At 45.0% G+C, this 24546-nt stretch overlaps 1 protein-coding gene across 21 annotated transcripts in view; it reads right to left on the minus strand.

Moving 5' to 3' along the window:
• Nucleotides 1-24546, minus strand: part of DST (dystonin) — a 516386-nt gene that overhangs the window by 133715 nt on the left and 358125 nt on the right. For 15 of the 21 annotated variants that reach the window (XM_070361385.1, XM_070361379.1, XM_070361397.1 and 12 more), the window contains 10 exons: nt 18408-23855; nt 18133-18282; nt 17774-17989; nt 17438-17587; nt 16858-17091; nt 15511-15663; nt 13170-13403; nt 12129-12395; nt 8313-8861; nt 3714-3890 (listed from right to left, as the gene is read on the minus strand). In XM_070361385.1, the coding sequence (XP_070217486.1) occupies nt 3714-3890; nt 8313-8861; nt 12129-12395; nt 13170-13403; nt 15511-15663; nt 16858-17091; nt 17438-17587; nt 17774-17989; nt 18133-18282; nt 18408-23855 (7578 nt within the window). The remainder of the gene's footprint in view (nt 1-3713; nt 3891-8312; nt 8862-12128; nt 12396-13169; nt 13404-15510; nt 15664-16857; nt 17092-17437; nt 17588-17773; nt 17990-18132; nt 18283-18407; nt 23856-24546) is intronic. The other 6 variants (XM_070361393.1, XM_070361392.1, XM_070361391.1 and 3 more) reach the window with 1 other exon arrangement.

Below are 24546 nucleotides of genomic sequence, written 5' to 3' on the forward strand. Positions count from 1 at the left end.
AGCTCCTCTTCTATTTTAGCCTCCAACAACAACAACAAAAAGCAAATGCCTAAAGCCAGTAGCAAAAATCTCCTCAATTAACTCCCATATCCAAGAAGCTGTGATAATACAGGCAGCTGGACATATGTCCAAAGGTTCGACAAAAAAGGACCAGCTTGGGACCTGTGATCTGAGTACCAGATCCTACAGTTGATCCAAGAGACCAGAGAATCCGCATCCAAATGGTCATTTTGGGAAATTCTCCACAGGTTTAGTTGCCATTAACGGTAAGAAGTTTCTCAAAACAGGAACTTCACCTAAAATGGACTGAAGTCTAAGCCACACAGACAGCTTACTCACCTCACACAGGTTAACAGGAAATGAAGCAAGTTTAAAGGTACCTCCAAAAAGAGTATTCTTTAGAATGTGAGTTCCCCAAAGTCAGAGACAGGGTTTTAACTCCTTGCATCTTCACAAAACCTAATAGCTGACCTAGTATATAAATGTCTCCGAACGAATGAATTTATGTAAAAGTGATCATGGTTTTATAAAAATATCCTATACCAACGATGGCCCTACCGACCATCCTAAAACTTAAAATAGATTACAAAAAAGCATCTCTTCTTTACCTATTCTCTTTAAAACATCCACACCTTTTCTCTTCATAATTATGTTCAAAACAGTCAATAGGTTTCAGTCCCTAACAAGGTAGGTCCCATCACTTTATGGCAAATAGAAGGGAAAAGAGTGGAAACAGTGACAGATTTTACTTTCCTGGGCTCCAAAATCACTCTGGATGGTGACTGCAGCCATGAAATTAAAGCAAGCATTTAATTTCTTAATGCAAGCAAGCATTTCTTGCTTCTTGGAAGAAAAGCTATGACAAATCTAGACAGCGTATTAAAAGGCAGAGACATAACTTTGCTGTCAAAGGTCCATAAAGTGAAAGCTATGGCTTTTCCGGTAGTCACATGTGGATGTGAGAACTGGATCATAAAGAAAGCTGAGTGCCTAAGAATTGATGCTTTTGAACTGTGGTGCTGGAGAACACTTTTGAGAGCCCCTCAGACAACAGAGAGTGAAGGACAGGGACGCCTGGCAGGCTGCAGTCCATGGGGTCGCAGAGTTGGACCCGACTTAGTGACTAAGCAACAACGTGTTACCAGGTTTTGATTTAGCCACGGCAGTAGTTTAAAACACTACAAGACTGCAAACTGAAGTCTCAAATGGGTGCCATACGTTGTTTTTAATGGACTTCGATTAAATTAAAGCATGAAAGCAGCATCTGTGACAGGGAACGATGCAAGATGACGACCTTGGCTTCCAGCCTGGACCAGAGAAGAGTGAAGTTTATAAAGCCACGGGCACTTGTCCAGCTCATAAAAATCTCCGTACACTCGTCACCCTCCCTGAGATCAGAGCAAGCCTGGAAGGTCAATGTCATCCGTGGGACACGGTCCCATGCCTGGCTCCAAACCCAGGCCTCTACTTGGGTCCCAGGGTCTTGTCTTTCTGTGCTTCACGTGGAACCTAAGATCTCATTTCGTCCACTGACTTTGAAAAGCAGCATTCTAGCCCAGTGGTATCAGACTGCTGACAGGACAGCCAATGGTGATTTGAAAAATAACACTACTAACAATGTGCTATTGGCCTAAAGATTTCAAATGAACCCACTGGGTGCCCCAAATTACATTCATCATACAACAGAATATAAGTAGAAGTTAGTATGGAAAACGTAGAAAAGACTGATTATTTTGTAGTAGTCATGTGCCTGTATTATTGTTAAAAGACAAATGATTGTAAGATGTTGTTGGTAAAAGGAAAGAAATGGAGACTCCTTAGTCCTCATAAAAACAGATCCTCGCTACCTGTTGAGATCATCGGTGAGGAAGACACGGCCATGTGCCAGGAAAAACTCTAGTCACACATTTATTTTCTAAAATGACGCTGTGGCTTAATTGGAATTCATTCTCCTTGGAAACGTTCCTCTTTTTCTACTTCTTTGGCTGCCTTAAGACTAGAGGAGTCTTCTTCCTCTGTACGAACCAAGAAGTCTTCAGGTTTTAGAATTAATCCACGTTTCTATTTCATTAAAAAGCTATAGCATTCATTTCACTTTTTTTTCCTTTAGTTATATTAAAACTACTTTTATACAGGATGTAATCAGTTTGTTAGTATAGACCTAACTAAAAATGTATTATTTCTGTTTGACATAGTTTCTAATGCTAAAAATACCTAACTTCCTAATTAAATGTAATACCAGAAATCTTAATAACCATCAGCTCCTGACATTTCCTATTAAAATAATGGCCTTTAAGTCACAACATCTCTTCTGCCAGCATACACTGTCCTTGGACCTGTCATCCAGTGGGGACTGAAAACTTCATTTAGATGGATCTATTCTCGGGCTTGTGGGCAAGAGAGAAACACACACACACACACACACACGAGCCTCAGGACTGAGAACGTACCCCTGACATTGGCAAGCTACATCACGTGGGGCTGGCCTGGCTCGGGCCACAGGTAGCGCTGGGTCAGCCCTGCCTGGGAAGTCACAGGCCCTGCCCTCTAGCCCCAGGCCCTCCCTCCTGTCTCTGCATGGCTTTAAGCTGCCACACTTTACTCCAGGGAACAACACAGCACTCCTCCTGCCAGAAGACACTGGCCTCACGCAATACCTAATGATCAGCGAAGTCAGTAGAGGACCTGCTTCTCTAGTTAACAGAACAGTGATTTCCGACTCTGTAACTAATAGATGGAACCAAGTCTGAAGGGCGGTGGTTTCACTGGCACTAACGCTGACTTTCTATCAAGCTGAGAATAATCTATTGCTATCCACCTGCTAAGAGGAAACACAGGAGAGATTTAAGAAATGAAACTTACAAACTCAAATTTTTTTTCTTCCTTTCTTGGCCTCATGGCCTGGCGTGTGGGATACTAGTCTCCTGACCTGCCGTCCAACCTGTGCCTCCTGCAGTGGAAGCATGAAATCTTAACCCTGGACCACCAGGGACACCCCTCAAAATCAGAATTACGGGTCACATGAAAGGAGAAGAAAATTTTTCAAAAGTTCTGTCCCCTTACATGAAGATTTGGAAATATACCTGAAATGTACGAAATGGGCTGGACTCTCTGGGCCGCTGGGGGTGTGGCTGAGACCCCACAATTACATTGTCCCCCAGCAACCCTGCACATTCAAAAGGGCAGGCGGCTTCTCTGAGAAGTGGGCGAGGTGACAGCTGAACTGTGCACCTCTGTGAATCAGGGGGCAACTCAACAGGAACCCACGTGGAGTGTGACGGTGACAGTCCCCGGTACCCCGTCCACTCGTGAACGCTCACCAAGGACCCATGAGGGCCTCGGCACGCAGCAGTGAACAAAACAGACCAAGGGTCAGTCCTGCGGACCTCAGAGCTAACGAAGGAGAAAGATGACGAACAAAATAAGTAAGAGTAAAGACCACAGCTAGTCCGGGCAGGACTGGTCTGTGTCTGGGCAGGAGCGGGGGGGATATAAACCACAACAGCAGTGTGAGACCAGCTAAACCAGAGCAGAAGAAAGAGAAATGGACAGACATGGGAAGACCAAGTCAGGAGTCCTGAGGAGGGACACGCACACCTTCCCAACCCCTCTCCCCTTGCCCTGCGGGCAGGATCACAGAAGTGGGGGGAAAGCAAGGTTTCCTGTGGGACTATCCCGGGGCTGGATCTCTCCCTCCCTCTCGTTTCTCTTACCTTCATCTCTTCCAGCTGCCGCTGCAGGTTTGTAGGGTCCACGGCAATGGGCTCGGATAAGTGTCTGCTGGCTGTGGCCTCGCAGGCCTGGAGCCCAGAGAGAAGCCCGCTCGAGGCGTCTTCGTAGTGCTGGCATTTATCCACCAGGTCTTTGAGGTTATTCCCGAGGACATTGCACTGAGAATGAAACACAGGAAGAGTGGAATCAGAATCTGCTACCTCTATACACAGTCTTCAGGACCTAGGAGTCATGCCACCTGCAAGACGCCAGACTTCAACCGCAGCGAGCGACACCCACAGAGCAGAGAGTTTCTCCTTTATATGAAGGTGCTTCCTCTAACCAATCAGAAAGTCACCTTAAACGTGAGCAGCCAGATTACATTTATGCCAGTTCAAAAACATACGCACAGGGCTGGGTCTTCAGCTAGACTGAAGCCCCTAAGCGTCAGTCATCAGAGGGGCTCATCTCACAGAGTTGACACACCAGGCGTAGAGTGTACATCAGACAGAGACATGGTCCCTGTGCTTCATGTTGCACAAGACTGATCAACTTCTCTATGTTGCACAAGACTGATCAACACGAGGAGGGAAGAATCCAGACCAGGAAAAGAAAAGGCCAACAGTCAATGATGCTCTGCAAGCCATGGAAGCAGCCTAGTCAACCTGTTCAGCTTATACTCTAAACTGGGACATGTTTTCTCTTTTTTATTTCTTTCACTGTTTTTAAACAAAATTCTCTTACTGGTCCATAAGAATAATAGAAATGGAAACTGTCTCTTAGCCACTCAGTATTAAAATAATACCAATCAAATATACATGTAAAGCAAACACTTGTGAAGCGAATTTTAAGAGACAAAGATTCCTTTCTCAAGTTTGAGGCTGCAAAGTACTCTATAGTTACAGTTTATACTTCAGTTGCTCAATCGTGTTTGACTCTTTGCCACCCGATGCACTGCAGCACGCCAGGCCTCCCTGTCCACCACCAACTCCCAGAGTTCACTCAAACTCATGTCCACTGAGTCGCTGATGCCATCCAAACATCTCATCCTCTGTCGTCCCCTTCTTCTCCCACGTTCAACCTTGCCCAGCATCAGGGTCTTTTCAAATGAGTCAGCTCTTCGCATCAAGTAGCAAAAATATTGGAGTTTCAGCTTCAGCATTAGTCCTTCCAATGAACACCCAGGACTGATCTCCTTTAGGATGGACTGGTTGGATCTCCTTGCAGTCCAAGGGACTCAGAAGAATTTTCTCCAACACCACACTTCAAAAGCATCAATTCTTGTCACTCAACATTTTTTATGGTTCAAATCTCACATCCATACATGACTACTGAAAAAACCATAGCTTTGACTAGACGGACCTTTGTTGGCAAAGTAATGTCTCTGCTTTTTAATATGCTGTCTAGGTTGGTCATAAGGAGAAAGCAATGGCAACCCATTTGCCTGGAAAATCCCATTGGCGGAGGAGCCTGGAAGGCTGCAGTCCATGGGGTCGCTGAGGGTCAGATACAACAGAGCGACTTCACTTTCACTTTTCACTTTCATGCATTGGAGAAGGAAATGGCAACCCACTCCAGTGTTCTTGCCTGGAGAATTCCAGGGACGGGGGAGCCTGGTGGGCTGCCGTCTAGGGGGTCACACACAGTTGGACATGACTGAAGCAACTTAGCAGCAGCAGCAGCAGGTTGGTCATAACTTTTCTTCCAAGGAACAAGCATCTTTTAATTTCATGGCTGCAGTCACCATCTGCACTGATGTTGGAGCCCCAAAAATAAAGTCATTGTTTCCACTGTTTCTCCATCTATTTGCCATGAAGTCATGGGACCAGATGCTAGAAACATGCTAAAAACATGATTTTAGTTTTCTGAATGCTGAGTTTTAAGCCAACTTTTTCACTCTCCTCTTTCACTTTCATCAAGAGCCTCTTTAGTTCTTCTTTGCCTTTGGCCATCAAGGTGGTGTCATCTGCATATCTGAGGTTATTGCTATTTCTCCCTGCAATCTTGATTCCAGCTTGTGCTTCATTCATCCCGGCATTTAGCATGATGTACTCTGCATATAAGTTAAATAAGCAGGAAGACAAAATACAGCCTTAATGTACTGCTTTTCCTATTTGGAACCAGTGTGTTCTTCTATGTCCAGTTCTAACTGTTGCTTCTTGACCTGCATACAGATTTCTCAGGAGGCAGGTCAAGTGGTCCCATCTCTTGAAGAATTTTCCACAGTTGGTTGTGGTCGGCACAGTCAATAAAGCAGAAAGAGATGTTTTTCTGGAACTCTCGCTTTTTTGATGATCCTACAGATGTTGGCAATTTGATCTCTGGTTCCTCTGCCTTTTCTAAATCCAGCTTGAATATCTAGAAGTTCACGGTTCACATACTGTTGAAGCCTGGCTTGAAGAATTTGAGCATTACTTTGCTAGCGTGTGAGGTGAGTGTAATTATGCGGTAGTTTGAGCATTCTTTGGCATTGCCTTTCTTTGGGATTGGAATGAAAACTGACCTTTTCCAGTCTTGTGGCCACTGCTGAGTTTTCTGAATTTGCTGGCATATTGAGTGCAGCATTTTCACAGCATCATTCTTTAGGATTTGAAATAGCTCAACTGGAATTCCATCACCTCCACTAGCTTTGTTCGTAGTGATGCTTCCTAAGGCCCACTTGACTTCACATTCCAGGATGTCTGGCTTTAGGTGAGTGATCACACCATTGTGATTATCTGGGTAGTGAAGATCTTTTTTATATGGTTCTGTGTATTCTTGCCACCTCTTCTTAATATCTTCTGCTTCTGTTAGGTCCATACCATTTCTGTCCTTTATTGTGCCCATCTTTGCATGTAAAGTTCCCTTGGTATCTCTAATTTTCTTGAAGAGATCTCTAGTCTTTCCCATTCTATTGTTTTCCTCTATTTCTTTGCATTGATCGATGAGGAAGGCTTTCTTATCTCTCCTTGCTATTCTTTGGAACTCTGCATTCAGATGGTTCTAACATTCCTTTTCTCCTTTGCCAAAGTACTCTGCGCTTAGAGCCAAAATACACACACCACCTGCTGGTCAAAATGGGTAGTACAGAGTTTTACAGTCAGGGCTGCCTGGAAACCACACTACATGAACTAAAAAATAACTGTACAGTCTTAATCTTTAAATACACATTGCAGAAGTAAAGCAGATGAATAAGACTGATAGAAGCAAGATGAAAATGCCTTATTTTCCCTGCTTCAGTTTTCAAATTTCTTGCTTCTAATTCCAAAACTAAAGTTAACAGGACACAGTGAAAACTATAGGTACAGATTAAAAAGTTAAAAATGAAATCACCTTATTGCACAGAAAATGAAATCATAAACAAAACAAAATGAATACCAATGGAATCAGAGAAAATATTTGCAAATGGTGAAACCAAAAAGGGCTTAAATTCTAAAACATATAAACTGCTCATACAACTCAATAACAAAACAAAATCCAATTGAAAAATGGGCAGAACTAAATAGACATTTATCCAAAGAAGACATAGACGGCCAAGAGGCACATGAGAAGATGCTCAACATCACTAAATAGTAAGCAAAATGCTGACACCAGTCATAATGGGCATCATCAGAAAGTCTACAAATAATAAAAGCTGGAGAGGGTGTGGAGAAAACGAAACCCTACTACACTGTTGGTGGGAATGTAAACTGGTGCAGCCACTATGGAGAACAGTAGGAAGTTGCCTCAAAAAAAATAAAATTGGAGCTACCACCTACTCTAACAATACCACTCCTGGGCATACATTCAGACAAGCACTCTAACCGCTATGTTCATAGCAGTGCTAATTCACAATGGCCAAGACATGGAAACTACTTCAGTGTCCATTGCTATTGCCAAGTCACTTCAGTCGTGTCCGACTCTGTGTGATCCCATAGACGGCAGCCCACCAGGCTTCTCTGTCCCTGGGATTCTCTAGGCAAGAACACTGGAGTGGGTTGCATTTCCTTCTCCAATGCATGAAAATGAAAAGCGAAAGTGAAGTCGCTCCGTCGTGTCTGATCCTCAGCGACCCCACCGACTGCAGCCTTCCAGGCTCCTCTGTCCATGGGATTTTCCAGGCAAGAGTACTGGAGTGGGGTGCCACTGCCTTCTCCGTAAGTGTCCAAAGATAGAGACAAATGGATAAAGAAGAGGTGGTACGTATATACAGTGGAATGTCACTCAGCCTGAAGAAGAATGAAATTATGCCATCTGCAGCAACATGGATGGACCTAGAGATGATAGTGAAGTAAGTCAGAAGGAGAAAGATAGATGCCACATAATATCACTTGTACGTAGAATCTAAAATATGACACAAAGTTGCCTGAGAAACAAAAGCAGAGTCACAGACATAATCCCAGACTCCTAACCTTTCCCTCCCTCAGAGGAAAAGCAGAGGTGACTAGCAGAGGTGAGCTATCTTACATAGAGAGGATTAACAACATAGGACTGGGGACTATATTCAATGTCTGTGATGAACCGTAATGGAAAGAATATCAGAGAGAATGTATGCACGTATACAACTGAGTCACTTTGTGTACAGCAGAAATTAACATGACGTTGCAAATCAATTAGACATCAATTTTAAACACTGCACTTACCTTTGTGTAGAGGGACCTGAAGCGCTCGGTGGCGCGGTCCAGCCGGCCCTGCACTTCTCTGTGGGCGGCAGAGGTGTCCACCTGGTCCCGATCAGCCCGGCCGCCTCCCTCTCTCCCGCCGCAAGACTTGGCTGCCTCCAGCACTCTGTTGCCAGAGATGGTGATGTACCTCAAGTCCCCTTTGTGCGAAATGACGTCTTCCGAGAAGCTCTTCTGCCGCTTGAGTTTGGCCGTCAACCCGCTGAGGTCGTCCGTGCCAGCCTCCAGGTTCTGCAGGTCCTGCTCTGCCTGCTGCAGCCACTGCTCAAACTCGCCGCAGTCCATGTCGAACTTCTGCAGCTCCTCCTGTAGGGAGCGCGTCCGGCGCACCGCCGTCTCCGATGCAGCCAGCGCGCTTTCGAAGTGTGTCTTCAGCTCCGTCACGTTCCTCTGCAGCTTCTCCTTCTCCTCCGGGCACAGGTGGTGGCCCTGCGTCTCCAGCAAGGCCTGGGCCGCCTGTGTGGCCGCAAGGACCGCCTGCTGCTGGGCCACGAGCTCCGCGTGCTGCGCCTGCGCGAGAGCGGTGGGGTCAGGGCGTGGGGTCTGCGGGCGCCTGACGCTCACCCCCGCCTCCTGCCACGCCGCCCCGGGCGCCCCGCCTCTGCTCCACTGATGAATTTCCCCAAAGGAGGGGAGGCTCACCTCATCTTAGGATTTCCAGTCTTCTCTGGAAAGGACTTGGGCAAGCGCACAAAACAAGTACCGTTTTGAGAAGTTTGGGGAGGAACGGAACAAATTACTCTTCCAACTTGAAAACAAGCACCCACCACCTGCTCTAGTTCGGCTCATCCCTTCCTCACGAGCTCCCTAAAGGGACGGGGAGCGTCTTCACCTGATTATTGATCAAGGAAGTATGATGTTTGCTTACGAAATGATCTTGAAAAAATACTTAATAGGAAAAAAAAGAATCTATAATTTGAAAGCATAAAAAAAAAAAAACAACCCACAAAGATAAGTAGTAAGCAAGAACAATACACATTTGGAGAAGCTCAAGGGAAGTCAGAGGAGCACGTACAATACAGGAGCATCTTGGAGCTGCTCCTGGGCTGGCTGAGCCTCGGTTTCCAAAGTGGAAAGAGGACAGTACCCTACAGTCACACATATGCAGAAAGGACCACAGGAAGCCACGCGGGAAGAACACTGCCCTCAGAGCCTGGCACACCCAGGGATCCAGGTTCACCCTGGAGGCGGAGCACAGAGCAGGTCACAGGTGAGGGGCTGCTCGCTGGTGTGCACAGCTACCCGCCCTGGGCCCTCAGGGCAGCCGTGCGGGCCTCAGAAGGCCCGGAGCCCTTCCTCTCCAGCCATAACCAGCTTCTTCCATCCACCCCATCATGCCATTAAAATGTGGTCAAAAGCATAATGGAAAAGACACAAGTGTATACATACGTATGACTAGATCACTTTGCGGTACCATAGAAACTAGCACAACACTGTAAATCAACTATACTTCAATTTTTAAAACATGTAATAATCCTTTGGGGCCATTTCTGCATTTCTTGTGATGACTTACTTGAAGCCAGATGCCTGATCCCAACCACTTCCAAACCCCCTCTGGGACCTGACTGTCCCCCACCGCCAACCAGGCACCTGGCCTCCACCTCTACCCATCCCCACCCGCAGATGCGCTGGGACCCTTTTCTCCAGCTGCTCTCCTGTCTGGCTCCAGCTCTACACCAAAATACTTGCCTGGCAACCCCCATCTCCCCTAAGTCTTGCCACAAATCTCCCTCTCCTGTGTGGCCCTTCTCTGATGATCCTATTAACCCTGAAAGAGGGCCCCAATCCCATACTCACCCAACCCATACCCAGCTCAACTCAGTAGGAAGTTGCTGCCTCCCAGCACCCACAGAATGCAGATGGTTACCACCTGCCCAGTCATCCTCAGCCCCGCAGACAAGAACCAGGATGGGATTCATTCTGCTCATGACCAACAAAAGAGCTAGCACCCAGGGGCTGAGAAAAGATCACGCCAGCCATCAGATGAACAGGGCCGAGGAGTGCTGCTGTGGGGCAGCTTGTCCTGAAAAGTCTGATCCCAGACATCAGCAGAGAACAGACTCACCAGTCCTGGTCCCCACCCTGCCTGTAACAACACCTGCTGTGTGGCAGACATATGCAAGGACTTCTGTCTCAATGACTTTTCTCCCACAGGTGATGTCTTCCATACGTGAGTTATATTCACAGGACGCCTCCGTCCAGTGGGCTGGACAGGTGTAATCATACCTGTAGGTCACCCGGTCCGTCCTTCCCTCTGACAGATGAGGGGAGACAGGCTGCAGGTGGGGAAGCACCGAGCCCAGGATGCGTGGCACAGACAAAGAGCTGGCTCCAAAGCCCTGTGCTCCTGAGCCTCTGGGCCATCTTTCCACTCTGCCAGGAGAGCGGGAATTTCTAAGTTCCTTAGGTTCCCATCTTCTCAGCAGTAAAGCATTCAGAAGGGTAAACGTCATACTGTGGCCAAAAACAAGGGTTTCCTGGGCAGCACCTGTGTGTCTGGTCCACCCTGGTATTTTCCACTCCTTCAGTAGAGTTCCTAACCTTTCCTGACTCCTCTGTAACTGACTCACAAGGTTCCTTTAGGAAATCGTTACATTTTTCATTTTAAGACGCAATTACAGTCAGGTTTTGAAATAACCTCTTGAAATTGTGATGTAATGAACACCCCACTCCTCTTCTGGTTTACTTTCTAATTCCTTTAATAGAATAGCTTCTCAGAGAGCACTCTGTTCCCAAAACGCCAAAGATAAAGGCTCAGAGGCAAACAGCAGAACCACAAACATTTCTGAAACCCACCAAAAGCCAAACACTGAAATAAAATGATTAAAACACTCTCTAAAAACAGCTTTCAAACGCCCCCTTGGCTCCTGGAACCGCATTCACATCAGCTCTGACTTCCTTCATGCAGTAAGCTTTCACTCCTCTCCTCTACAGCACCTTCACCAAACAGACAAGCTGAGGTCTGCAGAGGACTCGCATGAACCCAAAAGGACACAGCAGGCCTGGACTGGAATTCAGCAGAGGGACTCACAGCCTAGGTTTAAGCCCAAACTCCATCCCTCACTAGAAGCATGACCTGGCCAAGCCAGCTCATTCTGTAAGTTACTTTTCCCATCTGTTGTTGTTCAGTCGCTAAGTTGTGTCCAACTCTTTCGCAACTCCGGCGACTACAGAAGCCAGGTTACTGTGTCCATGGGATTTCCCAAGCATTCCCAAGTATTCCAAGAATCCTGGAGTGGGTTGCCATTTCCTTCTCCAGGGAACTGTCCCGACCCAGGGATCAAACCCAGGTCTCCTGCACTGGCAGGTGGATTCTTTACCACTGAGCCACCAGGGAAGCCTTCCCATTTATAAAATGAGAATAATAACAACATTGACAATAATAAGCTCATCACTGTTATAATTGTATTCTCATTTTACAGAGTAGTGGGGAGGACGAAAGGGACAAAGTGATGAGTCAAGCCGGGAAGAGCTTTGAAGTTTGCCTGGACCACTGTCACCGCTCTACGAATGCTAGCTATTATTGTTATTGCTGTTAATTCCTTACAACTCTGCTTTACAGAGAAGAACTCCACATTTAATGATGTAGTTCTCATTGATTTTGACTTGTTTACAGTTCTCAGCACAACTTATTCTGACATAATGATGGGCCTAGAAAAAAAGGACTTTACTCTCAAGGGTCCCTGAACTTTGAAGGGACAACTCATGTGCTAAGTTCTTCCTATCTTTATAGACCCGAAAAGAGACTCTAACAATATCCTGTTTGAAACAACACACCTTCATCTTCTGGTACTGCTGGTTCAGGTTCTCCTCGGTGGTCCCGACACGCCCGTCAACATCCGTGTCCAACAGGTTACCGTTAAACTCATCCTCTTCTCCCATCATCAACTTGCCATCACCCTCTTGAAAGTGCGTCCCGTTCTGCTCAATGATCTGTTTCGGCTCCATCGCTGCCCGTCCTGAGTCTCTTTCGACATTTGCCAACCAGTCCAAGAGGTTTTCGATTTTGGTTTTGCTCTCTTCCAACTGCTTCGCAGCCACGACCTGGGCAGGAAAGGTCACAATAGGTAACAGTGAATGTGGGCCGAGGCATGGGTGTTTAGACATTCTGAAAGCAAATAGTTAGATCACTGAAAAATCAGAGTGGGGAAACAAACCAGACCCATGCTGAAAACTGAACATTATGAAATTAAGTCTTACACAGCAACTGGTAGTTACTCTGAAGTTTCCATTGTTCTTAAAATACATTCCAAAATTATAACTGATAAGACCTCAAACATCTCACAAGTACAAAGTTCCACAATCCCACTTAGATTTTTTTTTTTAAAGTTCAACAAAGCCTACACACTACTATATGTAAAAGAAATTAAGCTACAAGAAGGGAATCCCCTGGTAGTCCAGCGGTTAGGACTTGATGCTTTCACTGCCGAGGACACAGGTTTGATCCCTTATCAGAGAACTGTGCAAGCTGCAAGGCCCCCAAAAAAAGCTACAAGGATATATGGTACAGCACAGGGAATACAGCCAATATTATATAGTAACTATCTATGGAATATAACCTTTAAAAGCTGTGAACCACTGTGTTGTACATCTGTAACTTCTATAATATTGCACATCAACTTTGATAAAAAAAATTTTAAGTTCAGCAAGGCCAATTCTTCAAATCTGGTCAATTACATACATGAAAACCCCAAATTCTAGTCTCTGCGCTAATCATCGCTTTGACCTCCTGACAGCAGGTAACAAATCAAGGCCCTGGAGAGCCTCGTCATTCTCAACAAAGCCGCAGGAGTGGGCACCACACATCTGAATAAGGACCTTTTCCGTTTCCTCTCGGATTGCTGTCGTCACAACCTTGTCCAGCTCTTTCTTTGACTGCTCCGCCTTTAAAGTCAGCTGTTCACACTTTATCTTAGCTTCGTTCAGTTTCTGTTCAATCACAGCCTTATCTTCTCGTGACAGCTTTTCACCACTCTCTTTTAAGAAATTTTCTGTGTTTTTCACTATTTCTGCCAATGCCTGTGCACTTCCTTGCATATCTTTCTGTAATTCCTTTCAACACAGAAGAAAAAAATTATTAAATTAGTAAACCTATTTAATTCTTTCAAAACCATCATTCTGAAAGTGGGGGTAGGTGTGGGCAGAGGAGAATGCATACAATGCATACAGGTTGAAAAAGCATATTCAATACAATGTTCATCTGAATGGTTTTATTTAAATCATAATATTTAATGTAATTTGAAACCTCAAAGAATATTAAAGAAAGATATAAGATTTGCATGGTTAATAAATGGATGTGGTTTGTAAAACACTGAAAAGAAATATTTAGTATAATCTTTACAAATTTGCACACATCAGATTTTTTTACATTATGTGAGTACATAATAAAAGTTTTTAAATACACGTTAATATTATCAATTCTGTTTCTAAACATTAACATCTACTGCTCAAAATAAAAACAAATAATTCCCTAAATTATGAGCTAAGTTGTTCCTAAGATAATTTCCAAAGACAATTTTTTTCTACTAAATGCCAGAGTTCTATAAAATGTAATGTTTGCTTCTTTGCCCTGGCTGCTAGGAAGCTCAGAGTAAGATCTCTCCTCAAGTAATATAGCTTTCCTCTCGTTAGATTTCTCTATGTAATTCTTCCTCTTTTTTTCACCCATTATAATTTCATTCTCTATATTGCACTATGTTTAACTCTTCATGCTATTTTCCCCCATAACTTAAGGCTCCCCAAATTTTTCTGGGAAGTATCTGAATTGAAAGAGACAGTGTCCAGTTGTCCCAGCACCACCGAGTGAAGAGGCTTTTTCTCCTTGTATATTCTTCTTTTTTTTTTTTCCTTGTATATTCTTGCCTCCTTTGTCATAACTAATTGACTTTAAGTGTGTGGGTCTATTTTGGGACTCTATTCTGCCCCATTGATTTCTGTGTCTGTTTTGTGCCGACACCATCTCGTTTTATGGCAATAGCTTTGCAGGACAGTTTGAAATCCAGAAGCAAGATGACTCTAGCTTTGTTCTTTTTCAAGATTGCTTTGGCTATTCAAGGTCTTTGTAGTTCCATATAAACTTTAGGATTATTTGCTGTAGTTCTGTGAAAAATGTCATGGGTACTCTGATAGGGATCACACTGAATCTACAGATTTCTTTGGGCGGTATGGACAATTTTTACAATGTTAATTCTTCCAATCTATGAATACTATGTATAGAATACATAAGATATAAGAATATATTGTACAGCACAGGGAATATAGCCAACATATTAGTTTTAAATGGAGTGTAATCTGTTAAATGTTGAGTCACTGTGTTCTGTGTGTGAAGCTAATATAATACTGTAGTCAACTATACTTTAAAATATATAAATATATTTTTTTTAAAGAGATACATTTCACTGAGCCACTGCTGCTGCTGCTACTGCTAAGTCGCTTCAGTCATGTCCGACTCTGTGCAACCCCATAGACGGCAGCCCACCAGGCTCCCCCGTCCCTGGGATTCTCCAGGCAAGAACACTGGAGTGGGTTGCCATTTCCTTCTCCAATGTACTATATGGCATTAACTGCTGGTCCCCTGACATATAATATTTAACTCTGACAGTAACGTTGCAGTGGAAGTATGAGCAACAGAGTCAGTGAGGCTCTGAGAGCTTCAGAGTCTGGGAGCAGAACCAGGAACTATCTCACAGCGAAGAGAATGTCCCTTCTCCTGACACCGAAATAAAGCTTTCTTTATCTGTTACTATTGCTTGTTCCTTCAGTGAAAAGAAACAAATCTCAGAGAACAATGAAAGGAATGAGATGAACCAAGAACCCAAACTCATGGACGTGTTTCCTGATTTGTGAGTGACTTGGTCTTCAGTGGATTCAGATTTTAACTCATCATACAAGGTTTCTCCCCACCTATCAAACTTCCTCTATATGTCTCCTCCATTCAACATCTCACCAAAACAAAGTCAAGAAAATTACCTGGCTGGCTGGAGCCTGAAATACAACTTTTAGTATGAAGCTTCAAGCTCAGATCTAGGGGTGTCTTTGGTGCACCCTGCCTCTGAAAAGGTAAAGGGATGACTACTTTCCAGTAGCCCCAACTGCTTTCCAAATACCAGTACTCCAAGTCAACATGGACTCGACCCCCGAACGCAAAGCTGGACTCTACCTCTTGCTTGGACTGGTACTTCTTTAACTCAGCCGTGCCATCTCCAATCACGAAGGCTTCCTGGTGACCGATGAGGCGGTTTTCGGTTTGGGTGAGGAGGTCGCAGATGCCCTGCAGTTTCTCTTTGTACTCCTGCTGACGCTCGGCCACCAGCTGAAAGGAGGAAAACCACAGCCTCGTGAACTGGTCCCCAGCTCACTGCTGTCACAGCTGTTTACCACAACACATTTTGCAAGTTTCGTCTACATAAGCGTCCCTACGTATGCTGTAAACACGATAGCAGTGGGGTGTACACTGAGCGAGTGACACAGAACGCGAGAGCGTGGCTCATGCACACGGAAGGAGGCCACGCTTCGATGGCACCGCTCAACAGAACACTGGCCACGCGTATGTGTAAGAGGTGGAGCTTCTGACCGACGGGAAGAAACATCCCATTTCCTGAAGCTCTGGGAACCTGCGACACACACAATTAATTCTGCAAAAGGATATCAAAACAGAAGTTAGTTGTGATCAGTCTGTGAACACATATTTGTTATGCGTAGACAGGATATCATGCTGGAGACCACGCTTATTCTTCCAGAAGAGATCGAAGGAGCTTTGCACAAGGTCTCGTGCCTTCATCACTGGGGCCAATTCTGTCCCCACCTCTGCGCACTGTTCCTACTGAATGGACCACCCCAAACAATTCATTACATCATCCTAAGAGATTAATCGAGCCATTGGTTGCATCTTTTATCTATTAAATTCACTCTACTCATTCTACAGCCATGGATCAGGTTGACTAGGAGCCTGACACGTGCCAGGCAAGGTCCTAAGAGTTTTAATTCTTTCTTTCATTGATGCCCACGATACTACTGGGTAAGCACTGCTACAATCTCCAATTTCCCAGTGAGAAAACCGGTTCAGTGACTTGCCCTGGGTCCCACAGTGGGTGAGTGGTGTGAACAGGGTGTAAGCTTAGGCAGCCTGGCTCCAGAGCCCAGTCCCATCCAGCTGGGCCACCCTGCTCCCAAGAAGAAGAGACACCCTTAACCTTCACTCTCCATATGTTCATCAGTTTATCCCTGGACACTTCTCAGTGCATACACATTTCTTCCTCCTAGGGAAAAAAATTACAACCCTCCCCTAAAAGCAGCAGTTTGAGGGAGTCATGAAAATTAAAAGCCTTCTTAGCACCAAAAATACCTTTATATATTGTAGAATTGCCACATCATACCCTGTCCATTCACTGCCATTCCAGAAAACCCTTCCTATCTTTTCCTACCCACAGCCCCTGGGGTCTACATTACAGGTTTCACACTGAAGCACTAAAAGCCAAGAATTTCGACTCCACAAAGAAAGGCAGACCTTCTGATGATCGAGATCTTGTTCTAGCTGTAACTGAGCCTCTAAATGTTCCACCTGGGTAGTTACTGAGTCCTGCATGTCAAGGAAACCCTTCTGAGTTGTGTTTAAGAGCCTTAATAGTTGTCTGCTTTGGGTGGGAGACAGATCTTGAGCGTGTTCAGAGATGAAGAACTGCACGTCAAAGGCGGTGGTCTCCAGCTGCGTCTTGGTGTGTCCGAGGTCTTTCAACACATTCTGTGAACAAAGTAGCACTAGTTATGAACAGCAAGTTAAGCCATAATAGAAAGCTTCTATCAACAGTAACATTTATTACGAAATACGGGGGCTTCCCAGGTGGCGCTAGTGGTAAGGAACCCAGCTGCCAATGCGAGACATAATGAGACTTGGGTTCATTCCCTGGGTCTGGAAGATTCCCTGGAGGAGGGAATGGGAACCCACTCCAGTATTCTTGTCTGGAGAATCCCATGGACAGAGAAGCCTGCCAGAGGAGTCCATGGGATCTCAAAGAGCTGGACACAACTGAGCGACTAACACACACACATACACACACACACTTTATCTTACTGATTTTGATACTTGCCTTGAGAAACTCCAAGCTTTGTTTTATGAGTTCAGCATCTCGAACTGTCATGATCTCCACATCCTTCACAGATTTGCTCGTCTCCGATATCCAACATGAGAATGACTGGAGTTTCTGCAGAAACTCTTCATGGGAAACGGCTAGTTTAGACTAGAAAATAAAAATTGCGTGTTCATTTTTATCTTTCCCCACATTTTAAATTCCTACAAATAATGATCCTGTGTTAAGGGCTTAACAATTTAAGAACAAATATTTCGTCTTATGACTAAATTTTCAAACCCTCAACTTTCTCCCAAAAGCTAGATCTGACTTAGCACGAGACGTTCTGGTACCTACCACCTCAGAGTCGATCGCCAGCGTGATGTGGCTCATTCTTTCTGAAGACGCAGCCTGGAGGGATGAAAGGGCCGTCTGCAGACTCTGGAGGCTCATGCTCAGGTCCTCGAGGGGTCCCCTGGGGAAGTCACTCGGCACAGACTTTACAAATTCCTCCGCCAGCGTCATGTCCTTTCTTAAAATCACACCAATTGGAGCCAATCCCAATTCAAATGTCTGCAGAAAAAAATACGCATCTCGTATCTATTTAGTGAGAAACACAAGTATAACTAACACTCAAAATAGACAAGTGCTCTTCTTAATTTTCCAAATTAATATTAGCTGACCACCCTCCATAACCATCAGCAGACGATTCTTACCTCCAACTGTTTCAGCTGGTCTCTCAAAGCTTCTAGACTGCCATCCCGGGAGTCTTGGCTGCCAAAGGGAGGCTTCATGTCTTGAAGCAAAGCCAAATACTCGCACATCTTTGATCTGTGCTGTAAACATTGCTGCAGCTCCTTGGAAAACTGAAGATAAACGTGGACATTTCATTCAATTGCTCTGTGCAGGTTTTTCAACCAAATAAAATAAATGTGATTATTCCCAAATGCTCCACACAGCTACTTGCTTATAAAATGGAAAGTCCACTTACTCGCTCCATCAAGCTGTCTCCAGAAGCCAAGTCTTCTGACCCTGAAATACATTCCAAATGGCCTGGGGATGCAGCACACAGCTCCTTCAGCCTCCCATCTCTTGACAAAGCTGGTGCACAGACAGGAGAGTTTTCTGGGCCACTCTCTTTCACACTTCGTAAATTTAGGGAACAGGGGTTTCCTTCCTTGCTGTTGAATTCTTCAAGAATGTGTGGCTCCTCATCTGTCACCTCAGGAGCTGTAGGTGATTTTTTACTCAAGTCTGTACGCTGTCCTCCCTTCTCCGAATATCCATCGGGAAGCAGCTTGCAGAATATATCTTCAAGCTGCAGAGGAAGAAGTTCAGATGCCCCACCCTTTTCCTCCAGATCACACTCCATCTGAGTTAATTCTTTCATCAGTTCAAAAGCTCCTATAACTTTTTGGCTATACTGACTTTGCTTAAGTATATCAAGGAGCAATTCAGACTTGAGGTTGGCAGCGCAGAGCGGATCCTCTCTGCTCTCTGAGTTTTTGGTGCAGGAAATGCCACAGCCACTGGTGTTAGAGTTGCTGGGCACACCAGGTGTTTCATTCACCAACTGTGATGAGCTAACTCTTTTAATTAAGGTCTGAATTAGAATGTTAGCATCTGCACAGGCTGAAGGTTTTCCAAGCTCTTGAGGAGTCACACGACCTTCTTTCAAATTACCTTTTAAGGTATCCGTGATGTCCTCCACCAGGACCTGAGATAGTTCAGCGACCTGCACCTTGCTGCCCTGGGCTCCTGGCGACGGGGCTGGTTCTTTCCCTTTCTGCTGCTCAATCCCCTCTTTCTCGCTGTTAATTTCTAAGGATGAGCAGTCAGTGCTTAAAGCCTTACTGGAGTTATTTCTTACTCCATCTGCACAGAGGTCTGACTGCACAAAATCCATGTGTTTTCCAAGGCCTTCCGCATTTCCAAGAGGGAAGCCTGAAGGCAGGCTTTCATCTCCTGCTGGTGTGAGCTTGGGGATTCCTGATCTGCTTTCTTCAGCAGGAAGGTCTTTCTGTTGGCCCATCTCCTTTGGAGGTGAGTCTTCTTGGGCAAGAGCTGCCTTCTCGTCTGCATTATTAACTCCTAACTGTAAATGCTCTTTAATGGGAGGGGAAGTGACTGGAATACAGCTTGGGGTATCTTCACCTGGTTTCAGTACATCCTTTGCTTTTACATCTTTAGCACAATGCTTTAAGTAAGTAAACAGATCAAGCTCATCTTCAGGTCCATCGGTGAGTGAATCTGTCTCAATCTTTGTAAACCCTTCGGACAAGGTCACGTCTGAAGTCATGTCATCATTGATCACTTGGGAAACTGATGAGTCAAATATTTCTTCAAGATTCTCAAACTGAACGGGACTTCTACTAACTACTGTTGGTAGGTTCTGTGGTTCATCTTTAAGAGCTACTGCTGTGTTTTTAAGGCTTTCTTCCTGACTGTGTTCTTCACTGTGTGTGGTTTGTGGGACTGGAAACAGACTATTAACTATATCAAGACTCTCCCTTGTACTTTTACTGGGCAAAAGTTTAGGATATTTATCTTCTAAGGGACCTTCTATGAGAACTTCTCCTTTACCTGCGCACATTTTAGGAACTGATGCTTCATCTTCTATTTGTACATTGCTTTTGTCAGCTCTCCTTTTAATTAGATCCCTTCCACTGCCTGGAGGATCGTTATCAGCTACAGACATTGTGAATGACAAATGGCTTTCCTCTGCAGGTTTTCCTGTTAAACTGGGCTCAGGACAAATGATTTTATCAGAAGAGGAGTTACCACGAAGTGTCACATTCTCACAATATGGATTTCCACCTTTCACAGAGTCAGCAGATCCCGGCTGAATCAGCTCAAGCCCTGTGTTCTTTAGGTGGCCCTCGAGTTCAGAGGCTGAACTGACACTGGTATTAGGTAAGGCACCAACAGGGCTAAAGATGTTTTCTGATTCAGTGTCTTTCATGATAGGCAGTAATTCATCCTGAAGGACCATCTCATGATTCAACAGATCTTCTATGCTTTTTCCAACAACCTCATTTGTATCTTCTGGAAAGCAGTTTATTTCAGGACCTAAGCTACTTTTACTACTTGATTCTGGCTGTAAAACATTCACACACTGCTGTTTTTGTTTAGAATTATGATGGTGCTTTTGAGTCAGGAGAATCGTTTTATTGTTCCTTTGACTTGCATGGCTGTTTTCTGTTTCAGGAGCAGCGGCAACACACCCGGGGACGACCACGGCCGCAGCTGCGCCCTGGCCCACGGGCTCCGCACCCTCCCCTCCCGCGCCATCTCCAGCATCAGCGCCACGGTCATCGTCGTCCTGCTCGTTGGGGCCAGACACAGATTCCTCATAACTGTCTTTGCTTTGCACAGAATCTAAATGATCAGGAGCAGATTCAAATCCTTGTCCAGCCACACAGTCTTTTTCTCTCCCTTCCCAGCAGCCAGTGTCCTCAGATTCTACCGCCATCGTGAAGCTCTCTTTTCCTCCCTCAGTTTCATAGTCAGTCAATGAATCAGACTCATCACCTTCAAGGTCATCTGTGCTGTCCCTTTCTGATACAGTTTCCATCAACGGTCCACTCACTTCATAGGACTCAAATGAATTTAACTGGATTTCTTCACCAGAACCGAACTCTGCTTTCTCAGCACCTATGAGAAAATCCTGCAGAGACTGTGCTCCTCGCCTCACACCTAAGCTATCAGCCAGCCCTGCCTGGGTCCCCACAGAATGTTCCTCCTCTTTAGAAACATCATAGAAAACCTCTCCAGGAGGAGCAGCCCATTCGTCCTCCTCTGGCAGCGAGTCATAGTCCTCGGGCTGCAGACAATCACAGTCATCACCTTCAAGGAGCAGGGAATCATGGTCGTCGTCTTCAGACAAGGGCGTGTCATAGAAGTCAGCATCGCTGTCTGTGTCTGTTTCACTGCACCGGTCATCCAGCAGGGACGTTTCATAGTCGCCAGCACTGGCGCCGACAGTTCCTTCAAAAGATGGGGTATGGGTGGGAGCCAGGCCAACATCATGACCACCAGCCCTTGGGGTCGGGGCACCTGAGGACCCTTCCACTGTGGACTCACGGTTCTCATCTTCAGGTTCCTGCTGAGAAGTAGCAAGCGCATTTTCATCTTCACCACAAGTATCTGAACTAAATTCATCACTCTGACACTCCACCTGAGGATTACTACAACCAACATTGAAAGATTTCTCTTCAGCCTGTTCTCCCTTTAAACTGATGTTAATAGCTGCAATTCCCAGAAACTGGTCTTGAAATTTTTCTCTTATTCTTTGACCTGATGACTCAGTTTGGTCATTGAATGGCAATGTAGAGGTTTCACATTTCTTTCCATTACTCTCTGTGCTGTGTACATCATGAAAACTTCCCTGCTCGGTCCTCAGTTTATCATGACTTAACAAGGCACTCAGCCTGGGGGAATAGTCAAAGAGAACTGAACCCCTGCTAATATTATCTTCATTTTCTGTTTCATTTAAATCATAGGCTCTACTAGTTTTTGATTTTATCATAGGATCTGTTATCAAATCACTTGCCAAGTTCTGAAGGTTTTTAGAGTGACTACATTCATCTGCATGTTCCTTTGTTTCTAATTGACATTGATTTTCACCATTTTCAACTCTGTTTTCAGAGTCTTGTCTGGGCAGGCTAACATCAGCAAGTCCAAGCTGTGTTAAGTGTGATCTGGAACTGGGAACACTCACACCGGGTGATTTCTTAACTTTAAGATCAGTTGTGATTACATCTGCCAGGTTTTCTGACAGCCAAAATTCACTCCTGATAACATTAGTTTCCAATTCCTGAAACTCTTCGTCTATGGTATTTTCAGGGGTTTCTTTGTGTTCAGGTTCTCTCTGATGACATTTATCAAAACTACTTGGTGAAGCTGGACTTTCACCCATTTCTTTACTTGCAGTGTTATTCAGAGATACACCAGAGAGTCTTAAGACATCAAAACATTCTTCGATGGGTGTGTCCTTGTCAATTTCTGCACCACAGCCTTCCAGGAGCATCCCAACAGCCTCATTCAAGTCTCCATCATACAGCAAAAGCCTCTGCCCTGTGTTTGCATCCATATAGCTATTTATCATCAAATAAGACAGGAACAATTTTTTAGTTTGTTCTGAGCTCTGAGTTGCCACTGGCTCTTCTCCATCAAAAGCATCCTCGTCTAGCCTGTAATCATGGACCATAGACGGTTGGAATTTACAAAAAGAGAGCCATCTTCTGGCATTTTTACAAGCTTCTAAATCTCCCAAGTTTGGCATTTTATCGGGCAGTGTTATACTTTTTAAAATCGATGCTGTGTAATTATCTATAATTCCGAGTTGCATGGCAACCTCCAAATCAATGACTTGACAAGTTTCTGGGATGTAAAGAGCAGCGATTTTCTGCCTCCCTTCCAGGATCTTGGAGGCCAATTCGTTGGTGATCAACTCCTGCTGCAGAGATGATGATGTGGGGAAGATTTCCCCAGAGTGAGGCCAGATGAGGCCCACATAGCCTCGCTGAGCCTCAAGGACCAGAAGGGCACTGCTGGACGGGATCAGATTGCACTGGACTGCCTCGTCGACAGTCAGACGCTTGGCGGGGTTGCAGCGGATGATTCCTCCTGTCTCCACCTGGTAGGTGAGGATGCTGTTCGCAGTGTCTCTGTCCATCACACCCTCTGCCACGGCTTCTTCGACAGTCAGCCTCCGACCAGACTTGGAATTGATCAGACCTCCTGAAAGCAGCTGGGCGCCCAGTAACCTGAACATGGTCTCACGGTCTATGAGGCCTTCGTGTGCTGCCCTTAAAATGCTCACATTTCGGCCACATTTCAATGTTATTCTGCCTCCTTCCTGCGGCCTCACAGGCAGAAGCCGCATCCCTAAGTCTTCCTGCAAAACACTTCTTTGCATGATATCTATTAAGGACACCTTCTCAGAGGTGGAGGGGTCGATAAGGTCTTTGCACAGACTCTGCCTTTCCAGGATTTTAGAAAATAAGGCTGAGGAAACCAGGTGCTGCTGGAAAGCCTTCTGCAAGGTCAGCTGTTCTCCTGTGGCTGGAATAACCAGCGAGCCCGTGGAAAGCAGGATCTCGAGCACTCTGATGGCCATGGGCTCTGAGATCACACCTTCAGCCAGGGCGTCCAGCACCGGAACCCTGGTGGATGACACAGCGGAGATAATCTCCTTCATTTCATTGAGTTCTTGGAGTTGGCTCAGAACTTGCTCATCGATAAGGCCGTGACTCTGGGCATCTTTGAGGTTAAAGCACGTTCTTAATTCTGGCGAAATGAGCCCAGAAATCATGAGCTGGGTCTCAAGCAACCGAATTCCCGTGTCATAATCAAGGAGGCCTCTCAGAACTGACTGAAAGACAGAAAGGACTTCCCCTGTGCTCTGATCGACGGTGCCCGCGATGACTTTATCCAGCTGAAAGGAAAGCACAGAAGTCTCAGTGGCTGACACAAGGGTGAGCAGAGCATCAAGAAATTTAGTTTGCAAGTTTTTTTTTTTTTTTAATAAAAAAAGACACTTTAGCATAAAAATCCTCTACTTACCGAGGTGTGGCAAGGCTGTGAGTGTTAGGCAGCTCAAATGCACAAGTGATCTAAGTCAGTGATCTATCGAGAGCACAGGATGTGATAAAGCTTTGAAAACGACATGCATCTGTGAATTGAAAACTTCATATTGTGGACATCAACAGGTTAGTGAGGACACGGAAAAGATGAGGGTGAGGAGACAGGACACACACCTGCAAGGCAAACCATGCTCTCTGCAACCCAATGAGATTAGTCTCCTGACACGGGAGAGTTTCAAACCCCCATGCTATTGATGTTTACAGCATACGGACTTCTTCAGACAAGCCAGAAAAAATCACTACGTACCCTCAAAATGCGACAAATAGTATGCAAAGTACTCCAGGGAGTAAGAGAATTGAATATAAAAATAACTTTGAATTCTGAATATTGTGTTGAATACTGAGTATTGTAAAGTTTAGAAAGTTCAAGGATAGGCCAAATTGTAAGCAATTTTTGTTATATTTTGAAGATGCTAGAGGATCCTTACTAAGACATATAGCCCAGTATTTCTCAAATAAATCTCCTGGCTATCTCTGAAAGGC

The sequence above is a fragment of the Bos mutus genome, chromosome 23, assembly GCF_027580195.1.
Source record: "Bos mutus isolate GX-2022 chromosome 23, NWIPB_WYAK_1.1, whole genome shotgun sequence".
In the NCBI taxonomy this organism is placed as follows: domain Eukaryota; kingdom Metazoa; phylum Chordata; class Mammalia; order Artiodactyla; family Bovidae; genus Bos; species Bos mutus.